Raw genomic sequence first — 16,568 nt, 5'->3', positions numbered from 1 at the left:
AAACAGCAACAAAATGGGTCCACGTAAAGCACAGCAATGAAGCTTATCTAGTATCATCCAATGGATATACATTTCCCAATACAACTAGAGCTCAAAATACTATCCACCAATAGTTTCACGCCATGTAACGATTGACCTGATAAATTTGTCTGTCCAATTTTCCTTTTTCTATTCAGACAATCCCCTGAGATAGAGTCATGGCTCATTCACTTTACATAACACCAGCTACCACAGCAAGACCTACTGTAGCCAAATCTAAGAAGACATCACCTGTTCCATCTCCAAGGTTTCAAAGAGTGAGGGCTTGCCATGGAGATTCCAAGCCATTTTCAGATAACAAACTTGTCCATCGCAGGTGGGTATCTTTCTTTTGAAATAGGCCATGGTATAATGTTGATGAATCTATGTTTTCTATATACCACGAGTTATGATGAATCTGGTGTAATGACTTCCAAATTACATGCAACTGCAACTGAATACTCAAGACATGAGTTTGCTAATACGTTTAGCCAAATGTGATGGGGGTTCCTGCCTTCATGATGCAGGACAATAGCATTGGGCTTGGCTGTTGCTCTGACGGGTTTGAACATCGGTGGCTGGAATGCAAATGCAGCAGCCAAAAGGCCACCACCTCCACCACCAGGGGAGAAAAAGGACCCTAGTATAAGCGGTTTGCAAGCAAAAGTACTAGCTAGCAAGAAGAGGAAAGAAGCTATGAAAGAAGAGGTGGCCAGATTAAGAGAGAAAGGAAAGACAGTAAACGAACCATCTGAATAGCAATATAAAATTGCCCACTTTTGTAATTGTTTAGCATTCCTCTACAAAATTTTCCGAGTCGAGGGGAAAATGTGAATTCTAAATAATACTATTTAGCATGTTTGAGTTGAAAGGACACCATGAATTATTGTATGTAGTATATAGCTCTATAAGAAAACTGAAAGACGAGAAGAAAAACGAAAGAGGCAAATTTCTTAGCATAACAGAAACAGATGATTAGAGGGGGAAAGGCAAAGAGTCTTTCCTCTTCCCATCAAAACGAAAATAACAGAAACAAATTATTGATGTAGCAATGTTTATGGCATGGCTAGTAAACATACTAGCTAAGGTCCACAAAAAGCACGAGGTAGAGACGACGTGAAAAGAAAAATAACAAAAGGGACTCATTAAACTGAAGGAAATTTAGTAGGATGGACACTTGAATTTTTCAGCAACCTTCCTATTGCATTCATTGAGCAAGATCTCCACAGCAACAGGAATGTCCAATTTGATGAGGCCCAAGAGATCAGCTCTGACTCTAGTGCAAAGGCATACAGCAGCTTCCAGATCAACAAGGCCATCAATGAGGCTGCAGCAAGTGGCCTTCTCTTTTTCACCGATTAGAACTTTCGCCAAGTTCAGCACATTCGCACATGCTTGCAACTTTAAGGTATCTCTAGGGCAAGTGCTCTTTGACTTTGGTGTTGTTGATGGTGATGGCTGATGTTTAGGGCCTTCAGGCTTTCCTTGGCAATCACTAGAACTCACCAAAGTGAAGAGCAGAATGTTGAGGGAGAGGAAAAGGGCAGTGGAGGCTAGTGCTCTTGAAGCCATGTCTGAGCTCTAAAATGCAAGCTATACTGATGGCTCAAGAGCTAGAGAATTTGAATGGTGGTGGTGGGAAGTAGAGAAGTGGGGTGAGCAATTTATAGGAGGAGATTAAAAACAACTTGGCTTTTAAAAATCCTTAGCATGAATCATGCAGAAAAGATAATTGGAACCAATAATTTTGCATGACCTAGCTTTGCAGGGTGGAAGATAAGGATCTTTGCTCTATCTTTTCAGTATTGATTAGTTGTCCTACACATGCAATAAAATTTCTTTCTCTAATAATTTTCGAAGTTCGAGTTTCCATGTGGGGGTAATCAAAGGAAATCATTCTGTATCATATTTCATCGATTTTGCATATGAATATTTGGATCTGAGAACGCAAGTTGAATGTCTTACACGCACAGTTTTAGTTTTTTATTGTTTATTTTTTGTTTTTTCATTCATTGATAATTAAGGATCTTCGTTCTCTTGTGCTGTAAAAATCAGAAACATAGCAGTAAGCTTCAAGTTTGTACTTAACCAAGGCTGGGTTTTGATTAACTCACTTCCCTGCAAATAATTCACATTTGCCAAAAACCAGCAGGAAAATGTCTGGCTTCCCTATCCAATAAATCTAATCTGAAAAATTAGTTACTGCTAGTTTTCCTCTCTTGATTTCATGGTCAGGTGGTATGTCTTCTCACGTCCAGTTTCGTGCTCCGTGATCGGAGATCAAGGAAGTGTTTGATTGCTGTTTCGAGACAAAAAAAAAAAAAACAGCAATGAATGAACACATAACATTACAAATCCGCAGTGCACTTGGCATGTGCTGCTCATCAGATCAAGAGGGGAAGTATCTAACCAGCCAAAGAGATTCCCATGTGGATTTTTATGCTTTTTGTGTATTACTTGATGGTAATTTTTCTTTACCTTGGTTCTGAACAGAATTTTGGAATGGATTTCTGTTCAACCTGAACCATCTTTGATCAGTAGATAACCTAATGACCACTTCATTTGCACCGGTTGTGCTAAGTGGCCGTGTCAAGGGCCATGAACGAGTCTTTGGGGCTAATCAGGAGACCTACAGTTGATAATCTTTGATTATGCAAGACTCGTAAGACCTTAGATGGTCATAGTCAAACTCATAATCAATACTCCTTTTTTTTATTTCCATTCCTCCCCTGGTGCTCCTTGTCCTATGCTCTTGAGGAGCTTGAGAGAGTATATGAGCGCTGTGCTGCTAAACAAATTCCTATGGCTGTAGCTAATCCAGACTTTGTGACTGTTGAAGCTAAAGACCTGCGCGTTAGGCCTGGTAAAGATGGAGTCACCTTATTCTCCTGTTTACAGAATCCATAATCAGAAATGATTCTCCATGTGAATGGGAGCTTAGCATGGCGGTCTCGATGGACACGTTGTTCTGCTTAAATGTTCAGTTTCTAAGAACTTAAAAATGTCTGGTTTAGTTCCAAAAATCCCAAGATCCCCAATCCAAACAGAATCAAGTAACACCTCCAACGGTCCTTGTGGGATTAGAGGGGCCATGCATGAAATCTTCATAAGAATTCCCTTGAAGATGTTTTTTGTTAATCTAGCAGAACTGGTGTTTTGGAGGATCCTTTCTCCCCTATAGCCATAAACCCAATGTTCTACGATGAACTGGACAAATTACACGCGACTGTCACTGTCTGATATATGATTTTCTCCTAAAACTTCATAGTGGTTTGATAATATGTGACAATAAGTACATCAAGCAGTTCTCTTGTTATGGCTTGAATAATATTATAAATCAAGGAGATGGTTACCCTCTGTGCTAATTTTCAGTTTCTCACATCGTATGTATAGATAAACTGAGCAACAGGTGTCATTGTTCTCAATGGCCTTCATGTTTTAGTTTATTTTCAACTTGTAAGAAAAGCACAAAAACTCAAGAAAACGGAGAGATTTCTTTTGTTTACTCTCGTGATACAACCTGTGCCTTCTTTGTCAGGTGCATTGGCTGCCAGCATGGAATGTCAGAAAATTATTTTAATTTAAAAGATTAATTTTTTAAGATTAATTTTATATTATTTATTAATATATTTTCTCAAAAATTCATTAAACTAGAAACTTGTATAAATTTATATTATTTCATATATAATTTTTATAAAATAAAATAAAAATAATAAGGTTCAATAATTTATTAATATCAAGGAAAATGTTTAAAATATTTGTTGATATTAGTCTTGAATCCAAGGTAAATAAAAGCAATAATCAAGAATTCATGTGGGACAAGATGTTTTATTTACGTGCAAGTGTTTTGTTGACATTTGGATTTGTAAACAATAATCAAGAATTCTGCCAGCATGTTTTTTTTTTTTCGTTTTTTTTGGCAATTAATTTATTTGAGATAACGATCATGTTGTATTGTGTTTCTTTATAATTTGATTTGCTTTTTTACCGACAGATTTCTTTCTTTCTTTCTTTTTTTTCAAGTTCTCAGTGGTTTTTTTACCGACAGATTTCTTTCTTTCTTTTTTTACAAGTTCTCAGTGGCTAGGAACAAATTTGATCATTTTAAGTAAAGGGTTGCTGGATTTCATCAAACCAAAATTATTAAATCCTGTTTAATTAATATCCCAACTCAAAACTTAGATGAAAGTTTACTTGAATTAATACAAGATAATGTAAGTTTTATTTTAAAAAAATAAAATTAAAACCATATTATTTTAGAATCGTTTGTCATCTAGCATATTGCCACATGCACTGATAGCTCGAAGCTAAATGGTAGTAAAGTTTCTGTCGACAAATCCTCTTCTCTGGGTAGGTACAGTAAAGAACATTGAAAATGGCACCCCAAAGAAACTCCATGACAGAGAAAAGTACAAAATAAAATAAAATAAAAGTTGGAAGAAGTTAAATAATAAATTCACCTAAGCAATCTAATCATCTCCACATAACTTTACTAATCTGATGTTCGGTTTAGAGAGCTATATGTTGCAAAAGAGATGACCCGCAATTCTTGCAAACCAGTTGATGTCAGTGTCGAGGATGCTTAGTCAGAAAGTGCAGTGATTTTTCAAGACCTGCCTAGCAAGATCAAATGCTCCGCTGTTTTTGTATATTAAATGCAAATTATAAGCTGCTTCTCTACGCAGGTCACAGTAACCTGGTTTCATATTTTCCATTTCTGAATTCTCATTCAGAAGTTTCGGAATGGGGTAATCCTTCTCGCAAGCTGCAAGCACCTTTTCATAATATGAAGCTGCTAGAGACACTAGTCCAACATGATGATAGGCACGGGCGATATTATACAATGCCTCCTGCAAGGTGCAGATATATTAATTTTGCACACCATTTTACAAACAAAAATCCATGAAAGTGGAAACTAGATTGATCATATCTTGCTTTCAATAATCCAAGCATTTGTGCATACAAGTGATTAGCAGCCAGAGATGCTAGTATTCAAGCGCCACAACAAAGGCCAGAGATGCTAGTATTCAAGCGCCACAAGAAAATACAGCAACTTCAACAGAATAATGGCTGCAGCAGAAAAAGTTCATTCAAGGTGAAAGTCAAAAAAAGTAGATGAAAAGACCACCTTGACGCAGTTTAGCAACTCTCTCAGCAGCCTGACAGTTGAAGGACGATGCATGTTCTACTGACTGAATCTAATGTTAGGGGTCAACGTGGAAATGCCCACGATCTAAAAGGTAGCTTTATTAGGGAGAGAAAAAAAAGTTGTGGTAACCATTCAGTTCTATAAAATCCCCCTAACCACCCAAAACACAAGGGCATGTGTGATATTCATGTACCAACAAACGTTATTAATTTTTGATACATAATCAAAAGATCACTGAAATTCATGCAAGGTAATAGAGCCCAACAAAATCTAGAAGATAGTAGCAGATTGTATATGTATAAAGTAATGGAAGCTCTATGGTAACTCAGCTGTGGGCAAGTAGGAAAAGTAATGGAATTAGGGGCTAAAATTAAGTTGTGATGAAAAACAGAAATAACAAGCAACAAATACATAATTGAATCAATGGCCAACAAACATTGAAACTGATGCCAGGAATCCAACTGTTGCATTAGGTCAATTAGAAATAGCTTCAAGATCACGACTAAAGCTTTTGCAATTTGGTTGTCAATGATTTTAATTGGAAACTAACCCACTTTCAGCAGGTTTGAAGAATCAACCATTATTTGACTTAATGGATTAAGATTAATTGCATGGACATATTAATAATCAAGCAAGATCATATTAAAGGAACACCAATTTATTGCGCATACAAGATCATGTGGGTGCATGTAAAAGGCTAATTGTTGTGTTAGGTCCAGTTCTGTTTTCCTTCCCCTATCTACAGCAATATAGATGTTTTAATAATAAGAATTGGTATAAAGATGTGTCAGAAACTTCATTTACATTCTTTGACCTCCTTTCCACCAACGGATTCTACAACACCAATTTTATTTTATTTTTTTATCAAGACATGAAGAAATTTTAGTCAATCTCAAGCAGGTATTAAAAATGTCTGACCCACAAGAAGCAACAATGACATAAAGTAACTAAAATCAAGTACATACGACAATGAACCATACCTGGCTGTTCTCTGTTAGCTGTAAATTATTATAGAGGAATGCCAAGCCTTGTGCAAGACACTGGTGCTTATTTTGGAGTCTAAATCCAAGGGTCAAGTTGATCAAGGCAGTTCCTGAAGATGGAAAACAAAATAAATTGAAAATAAACATATCATCTATCACTGTATAATCTAAGAGTACTGCAAGTATAAACAAATTGTCAAACAAAAATAGAAGAAAGCCTTACCCGCACACAGATTAATTAGAGGACATTCTGGCATCAGTTTATAAGCTTCTAGGTATTCTCTTGCAGCATCTTGATGATGGCTGAGCATGGTAAACTGATGAGCAGAAATGACTATAGGTGGAACACACCTTTTATGTTTGTTTCGCATGTAACGTAGAAATTTGGCATGCTTTGAGTGGCTCTTTCCCAATCTATGATATCATAAGAAATCCATAAATGAACAACAAGATGTAAACAAAAATGCAAGTGGTCGTATAAATGAACAAACTCCAGCTTGGGGTTTATTGTTTTAAGGCTGTGAAATACCATGTGAACATTAAGGTCACAAAGTCCTACGTCCACGAGCAAAGAGAAGGAAAACAAAAGGAATGAAACTGACACAAACCTTTTCCTTTTGTTTGGCAAGTGAGATGATAAGTAAACATCAGTCAAAGTACACAGATAGTATGCCAGAGAGGCACTGGTAAGCACAAGCTTAGGGAGATTCAAGACATATGTTTCAATCTACATATATTAAAAATTGCGTGTGTGATTTGATAGACTAAAATTATATAATCAAGAACTTTCTAATATTGTGAGGACTAAAATTATATAATCAAGAACTTTCTAGTATTGTGAGAATTTGAGAGCAATTTGTGAAGATAATCAAGAATAAGTTCATCTATTTGTACATCACCACTTTATTATACCAGATTCCACAAATTTTCCAGCATCCTGCTTCATGTTCCATATGAAATAAGAAAATAGTAAACACAATGGAGGAAATTAACATTAAGATATAACATAATAATCACCTTGAGGTTATTTTGTAATAACAGTTCCAGGCAGCAATGCTGTGCGGCTGTTTCTGAATAGCAGATCTTACATAATCAAAACCATGTTTAGGATCCGTGGCGTTAAAAGATATTTCTGAGAAAACAAAAACAAATACTCAGCTTCAGTTAAACCCCAAAAGCCTGCAGAATTTTATTTTTTGATGGAAAAGCAGACTTGAATGGTTTTCAGTGTGGGGGGGTACGTCTTTCTAGGGCTGAGACTTACGAGCTAAAAGAGACTGAAGTTGCTCCTCCCTATCACCAGGCAGTTTATCAGACACCAATCTCAGGGTGAGATTTATAATCTCCAGAGCTTCAGAATATCTTTGCAACGATTGCAATGCCTTGCACACCTATGTACCAAACCAAGAGAGAGCTAACTATCAGAAAGTAAAAGAATATCCACAGGTGACTTTATTCAGCATGAGTGGAATTCCTTAACAATGTTTCTATAACAAACTGCAAGTGCAAATTCAATAAGTTTCAAGCAAACAAATAAATCAATCAATCAAAATAAAAAAATAAGGAATAGATGAATAAAAATAAAGGAAAAAAAATACAGACATCTATAATAAGATCATGATGTGCTTCGTCCTTTAAAAAATCATGCAGAGGAGAAACTCTGTTTTCTAGCTGTAACCACCAAAAAGAGAATTATATATCAGCTCATCCGGCCCAAGTGACAAGTACTTGCTGGTAAATTGAATAACTAAGCTTGGGCAAGTCATACAAAAATCAGTTGCACTTTACCAGAGATTCATCATCTGAATAGTCACTAGGCAAATCAATACCAGCAGCTTTATCAGCTGCTTTCTGTTCTTCCTTCTTTTGAAGCAACTTTCTTGCTCTGCAAGCTCTCAATCTAGTTCCAGGCATCCATCAGTGAATGGTTAATTAGCTGCTCCCATCAGCATGATAAGAAGGAAAAAGCAAATACAAACACAACCATCCCTATTTATGGTCCAAGTATTAAATAAACAACGCTGAAATGCTGTATAAAATTAAAAATAGCAATAAGAATCTGAAAGTAAACAATAAATTTCCGTACTTTAACTTCTGAGGGTTAACCTCATTTGGCCTAAGCCCAAGCTAAGATAATCTAACCAATTGAACAGGTCTTTTTCTTAATTGTCTGCCTATTTATCTCACAGACCCATCAATGTCCCCATGCATGAAAAAACAATACGTTTACCAGCATCCACTATCTTCTAAATTTGAAAGATTTTGTTTCTACTCTTTCACCAAGATCCAAACCTTTTGCTTTGATTTTCATGTAATCTTGATTTGTGATTTTACTAATGTTGTTTCTTATTTATGTGCTTCACCTTGTACTGTCCACCCTCACTAAACCTCACCAGTGCCTACAATAAACCTATTGGAAATGGAGAAACCAGCTATGAAACCTAGTGCATGCATTTGAATTATGGTAGTTGCCATCTAGACTTCAACATTAATTCGTAATCATTATCTACCTATGAGTACCACATGCTTTGTCAGAAATGGCACATGATAAAAAGACAACTCTGAGGATGATATAGTAGCAGTCCAAACAGGCCCAAAAATAAATAAAATCCAAAGGCAAAGCAATGCCTTACAACAAAACAGCAATCTGACCATTCTAGAATGATTTGAACACCACGGAACCATCACTTACTTCTGTTTAACATTCACTGTTCACTGAACTTCAAACATTGTTACAGACACCAAGAAAAACAAAAAGGTGCGTTCACCATTCTAGCAACTTTAAAGCATAAAAAAGGCATCAACTCAGACCAACACCACTTCTATGTATAGCATAATTCTCCCCAACCTATTCGATCAATTAAGCAACCTTATATATATATATATATATATAAACTGTTCCACTAAACAATGTTTGAGCAAGTTCAGGCTTCTGAATCCTTTGGATATACTGTGAAAACACCCTTATCATCATGAGTCACTTCTAGGAGATAAATTACTATATTCTTGCTGCCTCCAAACATGTCTTCTGTAGAGAAAAATTTGCTCTCATGTTGAGACAACTCTTTCAAAAACAAATAAAAAAGGTACACTACTAAATATGGATGCCAAGATGACGAACTTGAACAAAGATTAGTGGTACAGAAACCCAAACTATGCGCTGAAAGTTTCGTTTTATTTTTTTTTTTGGTTTGGGGGGTTGGGTGTGCATAGCAAAATCAAAACTCACAGATCTGATTTAGATGCCAGTGGTCTCACTTCTCCAAAAATATCGTCATTTTCCTGAACATTCAGAATACTGATTCTTTCACGCAGAACACTTATTGTCAGCCTTTTCTTCACCTAATGTTAGACAAGAATCAATCAGTCCACACTTGCAGAGAAAATGGTGTCTAAAAACCAGAACAAAAATTAAACATGGACATATTCAATGAGTACAGCTGCATGTGTTCTCAGTTACTTTAGCCCAGTGCAGACCATTAATGAACCCATAAATGCAGACAATGATTCTAACTTCCAATGCTAAAATGCATTGGCTTGCTGGTTGTAAATACATTTGAGGAGTTATGAAATCAGGTTCTCAAGGAAGTGCACGTATTGCATAAAATAGTGATAAAAAAACTTCCACAGCCCTGTCACTGATAAGAAAATATTAAAAATATGTTTAAACATCTGAGTGCAGATGGTGAATCAAGACCAAGATCGGATAGATTAGACCTTCTGTGAAGGCTTGTAGACATCTAGAAGGAAGGAGTCAGAGGGACAGAGTTAATGTTACAGGTTTCTTATATTGTATGGCATTAAAATTACCTTTGGACGAAGGCTTTTTACATAGAGTGACTCACGGACCAAGGGTGATATTGTATTAACAAAGTCTTCAAGCATCCCTTTGGCTTTATATATGTGGCAAAGCTTTAGTTTTATTTTCCCATCAAGCCACCATGGGTTTTGCATGTAGGAATTAGAATCGAGAGAATCTGCATATATAAAACATTAGATAAAGAAGGATAATTAGTGCTTTCCCAAAAGTGAACTATTTTGAAGTAAAGAGTAAAATGTATCAAAACAATGTTACCCAAATCTTTGGGAGGAGAAAGCAAAGAAATAGCCTCATCTTCTTTAGCATCTTCAAGGAGAAGCGACGCCAAAGCCACTCGGGCATCAATGCTATCTTTGAGCATGGGCAAAGCTGAAGAGTGAAATTGATCAGCCAAAAAACTTGCTTAACTGCCAAGAGTGCAGCTTAAAAGAGAAATAATGAAAGGCCAAATATCTGAATCCATATTATTATGCAAATTCCACTACCAAAGAATGCATCAAACTGTGCTATCACAAAAGGTTTGGAAACAATTCTTCCAATTGAACATCCGCACAAAATCCTTGACCCAAAACTCATATCAACTAACATTCCTCCTAGTCCAGAGGCCATTTTTGTTGCATGGTTCAAGCCATTTAACTTCAACCAATGATATTGCTAGTGCACCTTCAACATATCTCATCCCTATCATCAATAAATCAACTCACTCTTTAGCACGTGCATTCACATACCTATGTTGCACAAGGAAAAATCTTTCCGATTACCATAACTCTTGTTCATCCTCAAATCATATAGCCTTCATTTCCTTAATAATGCATTTAGCTTACTTTCTATTTGCTCAACTCTTATTATTTTGACAGAAAATTTATTGACAAGGTTAAAAGTCAAAAGAAATTGTAGGAAGCAGAACAAGACATTGTCTGAATGAGAGAACCAAAAACTACAAAACCATTTCTGACTGACATCAAAATTTAGGTGTACTCTGATTGATCTAAATTTTGGATAAAGAACTAAAAGCCTCTGACAAGGAATGCAATGAAAAAGCCCAGACAATGACTCTATCCCACAACAAATGCATCAATGGATATTGTTTTTAGAAATTTCTTGAATTTTTCCACTGTACACAGGCACCAAGACACCACAAAGATGACATAATTCCATAGCATTAACAACTCTCATGTTATCCCTCAATATGAACTGAGCATAAACATATCTATCACATTCTTTTTGACCCTGCTCAGGTTTAGAGATAAAAATGTTTGACAAACAATTAAGTTCAGAATGTTCATGGAATGAGTGCACAAGGGAGGAGAAATAGACTGGACCAACAAAAACAAAACATGGCCCCCGTAACCAGTCATAAATTATATCAAATAAATCATCATCCTATTATTAAGGGCTGCATTTACAACATCTTCCTACATATTACTTCAACCATTTGGACACCTCATAGCATTTTCAGGGCCTTTGAATCTTCTAGGAAGCATGACTAAATTTCCTACAGTTTGTTCCAAGATAAAAATAAAAATTCTTTATAGGTTGTTCCTTCGAAGTTAAAGTAATACTTAAACTGTGAATCATTTAATAAGGCTCATCAATCTGATATGAGGATTTTTTGAACAAACAATTCCAAGGAACATGATATCCCCTCTTTCTACACCAGCTGATCCTGCCAATTAATTCAGTCATTCTAGCAAGTGAATCTTGTCCTTTCAAACTTCGTTTATACATTTACTTACATGGTAGATTTATAATTCACAGAGAACTTGGACACTGGATGACAAGAAAGGAAAACCTCTTCCCCTTGTACACATATAAATACCAAATAAACAAAATAACATAACAATAAAAATCAAGTGGGGGTCTTGAAATATGGATTCAGATCATCATGAATCAGTTCACACAACCTAGTTCAACATGAAAAGTCCTAGTTGAAGCACAAGAGAAACAGCATACTGAAACACCAAAGCTGTATCAACCACAGAAAACTCTCTTTGGGGAAAAAAAAAGAAAAAAAGAAAGCGGAGTGAGATAGAAAACGTATGGTGAAATACTATTCCAACAAAAATAAAATCTGTATTTCTTGTGAGATGACGTTACCTTTGTAGAAAAACATAATTGCTTTTGCACGATCATTCAAGGATAAGTAACATTGAGCAATTTTCACATGGATTTCACCCTCCTATAGAAGAAAATGCAATATAAAGATCAACATGAGTGCGAATCAAAAATTAAATCTGCATACAATGTGTGTGTGCATGTGCATGTTCAAAGATGCTTTTGTTATTTCTCAATCATTTGGCTCAGTAATTAAAAAATGTTGAAAGCTGTATCAAAACAACCACCAGAAGTGTGAGGAGAACAGGAGAGAAGCCAGTTCATCATTCTTGCATAAATTTTTCAGTAATATAGCCATGCAGAGCATTTTGTGGATGGGAATAAGCATTCCACTACATATGAGACCAAACAAAGACAAGAATGACTAATTGGAGTAGCCGTGTAGAGAGGAGTTCTGTCTTTTATTCCTGTTTTTTTTTTTTTTTTTCCAAAATTGTATCTCTGACAGAAACTTGGTTAACTTCCTATCAGTTTGCATGAATAACATAAAGAAGCTGGCAGGTTGTTCTATTATCAGATTGGCTCTAAACAGGTAATTGAACGGTTCACACTTTTACAGTACAAATAGCATTTAAAGTATAAAAGGCAGGGCAAATATATTTACTAGTTCATTTATGTCTTCTGTTTAAATGTGATCACGAGAGCATTCACTTGGTTACAAAACAAGCTCTCTTAATCAAGATCATCACAAATGTATGTTGTGCTTAAAATGATACCAAGATCATCGCAAGCATATGCTGTGCTTAACATGATTACAAGTGTCTATAAAACTAAATTAAAATGAAAGCAATGCACCCTTTTTCTATGCAAATCAAATATAGAGGAATTTTAAAAGTTCCCCTTACATTGTCAGCTCCAACATTCAACTCCAGCATATGATAATACTTCAACGCAGAGTGAAAACACTCAGTACTCATAAATGCATCAGCAACTTTAGTAATGAATTCAGGATGAATGGAGAAATTCTCCTGTTGTAGTGCGCTAAAGTGAATCTAAAAATCAAGAAAAAGGAATCAGTAGCAAGAAGAATACATATGCTCCAAACCCTTAAAACTACAATCGCACCCAACTGGATTAAAATGGTTGTATTAGGGTTGACAAGATTAAAAATGTGGTATGAAAGAAAGAGATTGTAAAAATGTCTTTCACACTACAGATATATAAATACTTGACCAAATAAAATAGTTTCTGTGGTAGAGCTAGAACAAGTTATCAAGGCCTCCAAAGCATCTATATCTTTCTAGCAGGATCGAAATAAGTAACCCCAGATACCTGAATGGCTTCAATTGTCAAATTCCTAAAATTGTATTTTGCAGCTATTTCTTAAATAACATACCAAAAAAAAAAATGAAATCAGAACTTCAGAAAATTAGCACAAGAGACTGATCAAGATTTAACAAGAAAATTTCATCAAGTAAACTGCATTTAAATTCAGTATCCTCTAGGAACTTGAGCAAGTATTATGCCAAACAAATGGACCCTAAATCTTCCAAGTTATAGAGATTTTTGTTATTTTAGATTCCAAAAAGCATGAAGATTTTATTAGGTTTCCATTTTTTAGCCTAGCCAGATAAATGCAATGGCAAGTTAAAAAGAAACAATTTATTAAAAAGTAAAAATTAGCAAACTGATTGACATAAGACACAATCCCGTTATCTGCCATCAGATGCTTTGAGAAGTGATAAAGTTGGAGGATTATGGATTATAAGGGTTTGGGATTGTAATGATAGAATTCAACATTTGATATTCTAAAGCAACAAACCTCTGCCTTCTCAATATTTCCCAGGAAAACATGGCAGATTCCTGCTTTAATAATTAATTCCAAAGGCAGTTCTTTTCCTGAATAGTAGATCATCTGAGCATGCTCAATATGCTGAAGAGCATTATTATGTGCATCAATTTCCATGAATACATCAGCCAGCAAAACGATTACACTTAAATCAGCTTCAGATGGATGACCCTTGAGATAATCTTGCAAAATGCCTACACATCGTTTAATCTGACCACAATTGAGGTACATCTGAAAAGAAAGAAAGAAACAAATGAACTCCTAAAAATCGACTACAAAAAATAATGAGACAAGCTAAGCTGGCCATAAAAAGTTTTCACGGGAAAGAAAATAGACAAATAAAAAATGTGGAACCAAAAAAAGAGAATGCTACAGAAATAATAACAGGAAACAGCCATAGCCACTCCTTTTACATGGAAATATTTGTACATTTAACATTTCTGATCCAGGAAAATACTGTGCAAGTAAAAACTAAGCCAAATGACAAGAAAACACAGTAACTGACAAAGGCTTCTGGTAAAATAATTGAAGAGCACCACCAATGGGTATTTGTTATCAGCTCTACAATGATTATTCTGTGAAGAAAAACTTTCGTCGTGTGCCATGGTGAACTGAAGGTCTATGAAACAAGTCTTTTTGTGGAAAACATTTTACACTAAGGGTGAGGATCACAAATGAAACCTCAAACATAAAAAAAAGGTTACATTAAGAAGCTGCTCTCACAACCACACCGGTTTGCATTTGGTCGCATGAAACCTAATTATCAACAGACCAAAGTAATTTTCAAAGACAAGAAAAAAATAAAAGAAAACATAAAAATGTTACTTAAAAACCTCACTATACTTGAATAAGTGAAGTCTCACGAGGTCACCACATCAAATTACGACTGATGAGATAAACTTCTTTACCCTCTCAGATTGGTTTTGTATTAACACATATCTAGGTAATTTGGTGTAATGAAACCGAAACATCCTTCTTAATTCCTTCTACAGTTATTCTATGAGAATCCATTATGTCTCTTCAATGTGGCCACCAAGAAAAACAAAATTAGCTAGGAAGTAAGCATTATAAAAATCTTTCAATAACATAGTCTAGCTGCTATTTGTTCTTCCTCATGATTGCTAATATTCATTACCTACTCTAATGACCTTATTGCACAGAACTAGAGCTCAAGGGCTACCACATTGCTATAGCTAATTAAAACAAAGCGAATAATCGGATTACAATTGCACATGTAAACATAATTATATTGAATAAAGGGATTATGAACAAAGCTGAAAGAAAACCTTTGCAGCTGTCTTTATTGCTTCAACATCCTCAGGACAGATTCGAACAATTTGTTCATATGACTCAGCAGCTCTTTGATGATCTCCAAGTTCATCATAAAATAATGCATGAAGGGATCTTAGACTAACATCATCAGGATCAGCACTTATAGCTTTAGAAAGGCACTTCCATGCTCGAGCTATGTCTCCTTGTTCTCTGCAATTTATTCAACAACCATAAGAACCATAATGAGGAGAAACCAAATTTAGTTAACTTTACAGCATGCCCATGATGTTCTAAATAATGATTGAATCTATAAGACTCTGCTCAATGCTATCTGTGGAATGTTTTGAGTAAAGGTATATTCAGGCAATTTTGTGACCAACAGTAAATAGGATAAATAGTGAAAGGGAAATGATTCCTGGCTGGTGCTGTTCACTACCTTAATACAACATAAATAGTCTCCACTGACTTCTATAGGAACTGAGCCTTTATGGATCCTGTAAGCTTATGCTTCTATTATAATATTTTTGCACAAAAAGTTTTTGCTAATTATTCAAGCAAGCAAGCAACTGATTATTTTTTTCATAACAAGGATATGACATTTGAACATGAATAAACAGATTAGAAAAGTCATCTTCCCGTCTTAACAACGACACAAAATAATTCACTTATAAAGACGACTTGATCCAGTGTAGATTCTTACAGGAAATTCTTTTCATAAATGTAAGTTATTTTGAATTCAAGTTCAAATCAGCAAATAAGGAATCTCAATAGCTACGTGTACCAATCAAAATTTGAACCAGGTGAAATTACCAACTAGCAGCAAGTTCAGTCTCAAATAAACCTACACAGCCATCCAGAATTCCTGGTAAGCTAATGAGGAGCAGCAAGTACAGTCTGAAAATTTGAACCTGGCAAACTGAAAATTTGAACCTGGCAAAATTACCGAGTAGCAGCAAGTACAGTTTGAAAACTAAAACTCAGACAGCCATTCAGAATTCCAAGTAAGCTGAATGAGGTGCAAATTTCCAAAACTTAAGAGCAGTGATCTAGATCAAGCATATACTATCAATCGAATTCAGTTTACCGCAATGCAGTCAGAGCACCATTAAGAAAAGATATTGGTCAACCAAATTCAAAAGACCACATGATAATGTCAAATTTAAGAGAGCTTACACGTGCCAGCTAAAAAGTAGTTTCCACAAAGATGAATCTTTCGGTCTCAGAAATGCAGCAATCCTATAAAATTTCATGGCTTTTTCAGTATTTCCAAGGGCTTTATGGACAAGTCCAAGTGTATGGTATGAGTCAGCCACCAGTGGTGCTCGTTTAACAACCTCACTCAAAACTGTTAAAGCCTGAAACCAAGATGAATTGATAAAGTAGAAACATATAGCTTTAGGTAAAAAGATAAGAGTTTTTATG

The 16,568-nt window shown here is 35.4% G+C and overlaps 3 protein-coding genes across 6 annotated transcripts in view; 1 reads left to right on the top strand and 2 right to left on the bottom strand.

The window, feature by feature from the left end:
- Nucleotides 1-107: 107 nt before the first annotated feature.
- Nucleotides 108-887, top strand: LOC105134595 (uncharacterized). Its single transcript, XM_011039058.1, has 2 exons — nucleotides 108-355; nucleotides 546-887. Exons 1-2 carry the CDS (start codon nucleotides 198-200, stop codon nucleotides 775-777), a joined length of 390 nt encoding a protein of 129 aa, XP_011037360.1. The 5' UTR covers nucleotides 108-197; the 3' UTR covers nucleotides 778-887.
- Nucleotides 888-950: 63 nt separating this feature from the next.
- LOC105134594 (14 kDa proline-rich protein DC2.15-like) lies at nucleotides 951-1,708 on the bottom strand. Its single transcript, XM_011039057.1, has one exon. It carries the CDS (start codon nucleotides 1,588-1,590, stop codon nucleotides 1,180-1,182), a length of 411 nt encoding a protein of 136 aa, XP_011037359.1. The 5' UTR covers nucleotides 1,591-1,708; the 3' UTR covers nucleotides 951-1,179.
- A 2,541-nt stretch (nucleotides 1,709-4,249) lies between these two features.
- The window catches only part of LOC105134590 (tetratricopeptide repeat (TPR)-containing protein), a 31,184-nt gene continuing 18,865 nt past the window's right edge, over nucleotides 4,250-16,568 (bottom strand). For 3 of the 4 annotated variants that reach the window (XM_011039051.1, XM_011039053.1, XM_011039052.1), the window contains exons 5-19: nucleotides 16,320-16,501; nucleotides 15,161-15,356; nucleotides 13,848-14,105; nucleotides 12,931-13,077; nucleotides 12,068-12,149; nucleotides 10,226-10,339; nucleotides 9,961-10,127; nucleotides 9,380-9,492; nucleotides 7,939-8,050; nucleotides 7,753-7,821; nucleotides 7,415-7,541; nucleotides 7,168-7,282; nucleotides 6,374-6,564; nucleotides 6,148-6,260; nucleotides 4,250-4,868 (exon numbers count right to left, since the gene is read on the bottom strand). In XM_011039051.1, the coding sequence (XP_011037353.1) occupies nucleotides 4,605-4,868; nucleotides 6,148-6,260; nucleotides 6,374-6,564; nucleotides 7,168-7,282; nucleotides 7,415-7,541; nucleotides 7,753-7,821; nucleotides 7,939-8,050; nucleotides 9,380-9,492; nucleotides 9,961-10,127; nucleotides 10,226-10,339; nucleotides 12,068-12,149; nucleotides 12,931-13,077; nucleotides 13,848-14,105; nucleotides 15,161-15,356; nucleotides 16,320-16,501 (2,250 nt within the window). In that variant the 3' untranslated portion in view covers nucleotides 4,250-4,604. The remainder of the gene's footprint in view (nucleotides 4,869-6,147; nucleotides 6,261-6,373; nucleotides 6,565-7,167; nucleotides 7,283-7,414; nucleotides 7,542-7,752; nucleotides 7,822-7,938; nucleotides 8,051-9,379; nucleotides 9,493-9,960; nucleotides 10,128-10,225; nucleotides 10,340-12,067; nucleotides 12,150-12,930; nucleotides 13,078-13,847; nucleotides 14,106-15,160; nucleotides 15,357-16,319; nucleotides 16,502-16,568) is intronic. The other variant, XM_011039054.1, reaches the window with a different exon arrangement.

This window comes from Populus euphratica, unplaced genomic scaffold (assembly GCF_000495115.2).
Source record: "Populus euphratica unplaced genomic scaffold, PopEup_1.0 scaffold213.1, whole genome shotgun sequence".
NCBI lineage: Eukaryota > Viridiplantae > Streptophyta > Magnoliopsida > Malpighiales > Salicaceae > Populus > Populus euphratica.
Note: the sequence above shows the minus strand (reverse complement) of the source record. Positions and strands in the feature narration are given on the sequence as shown.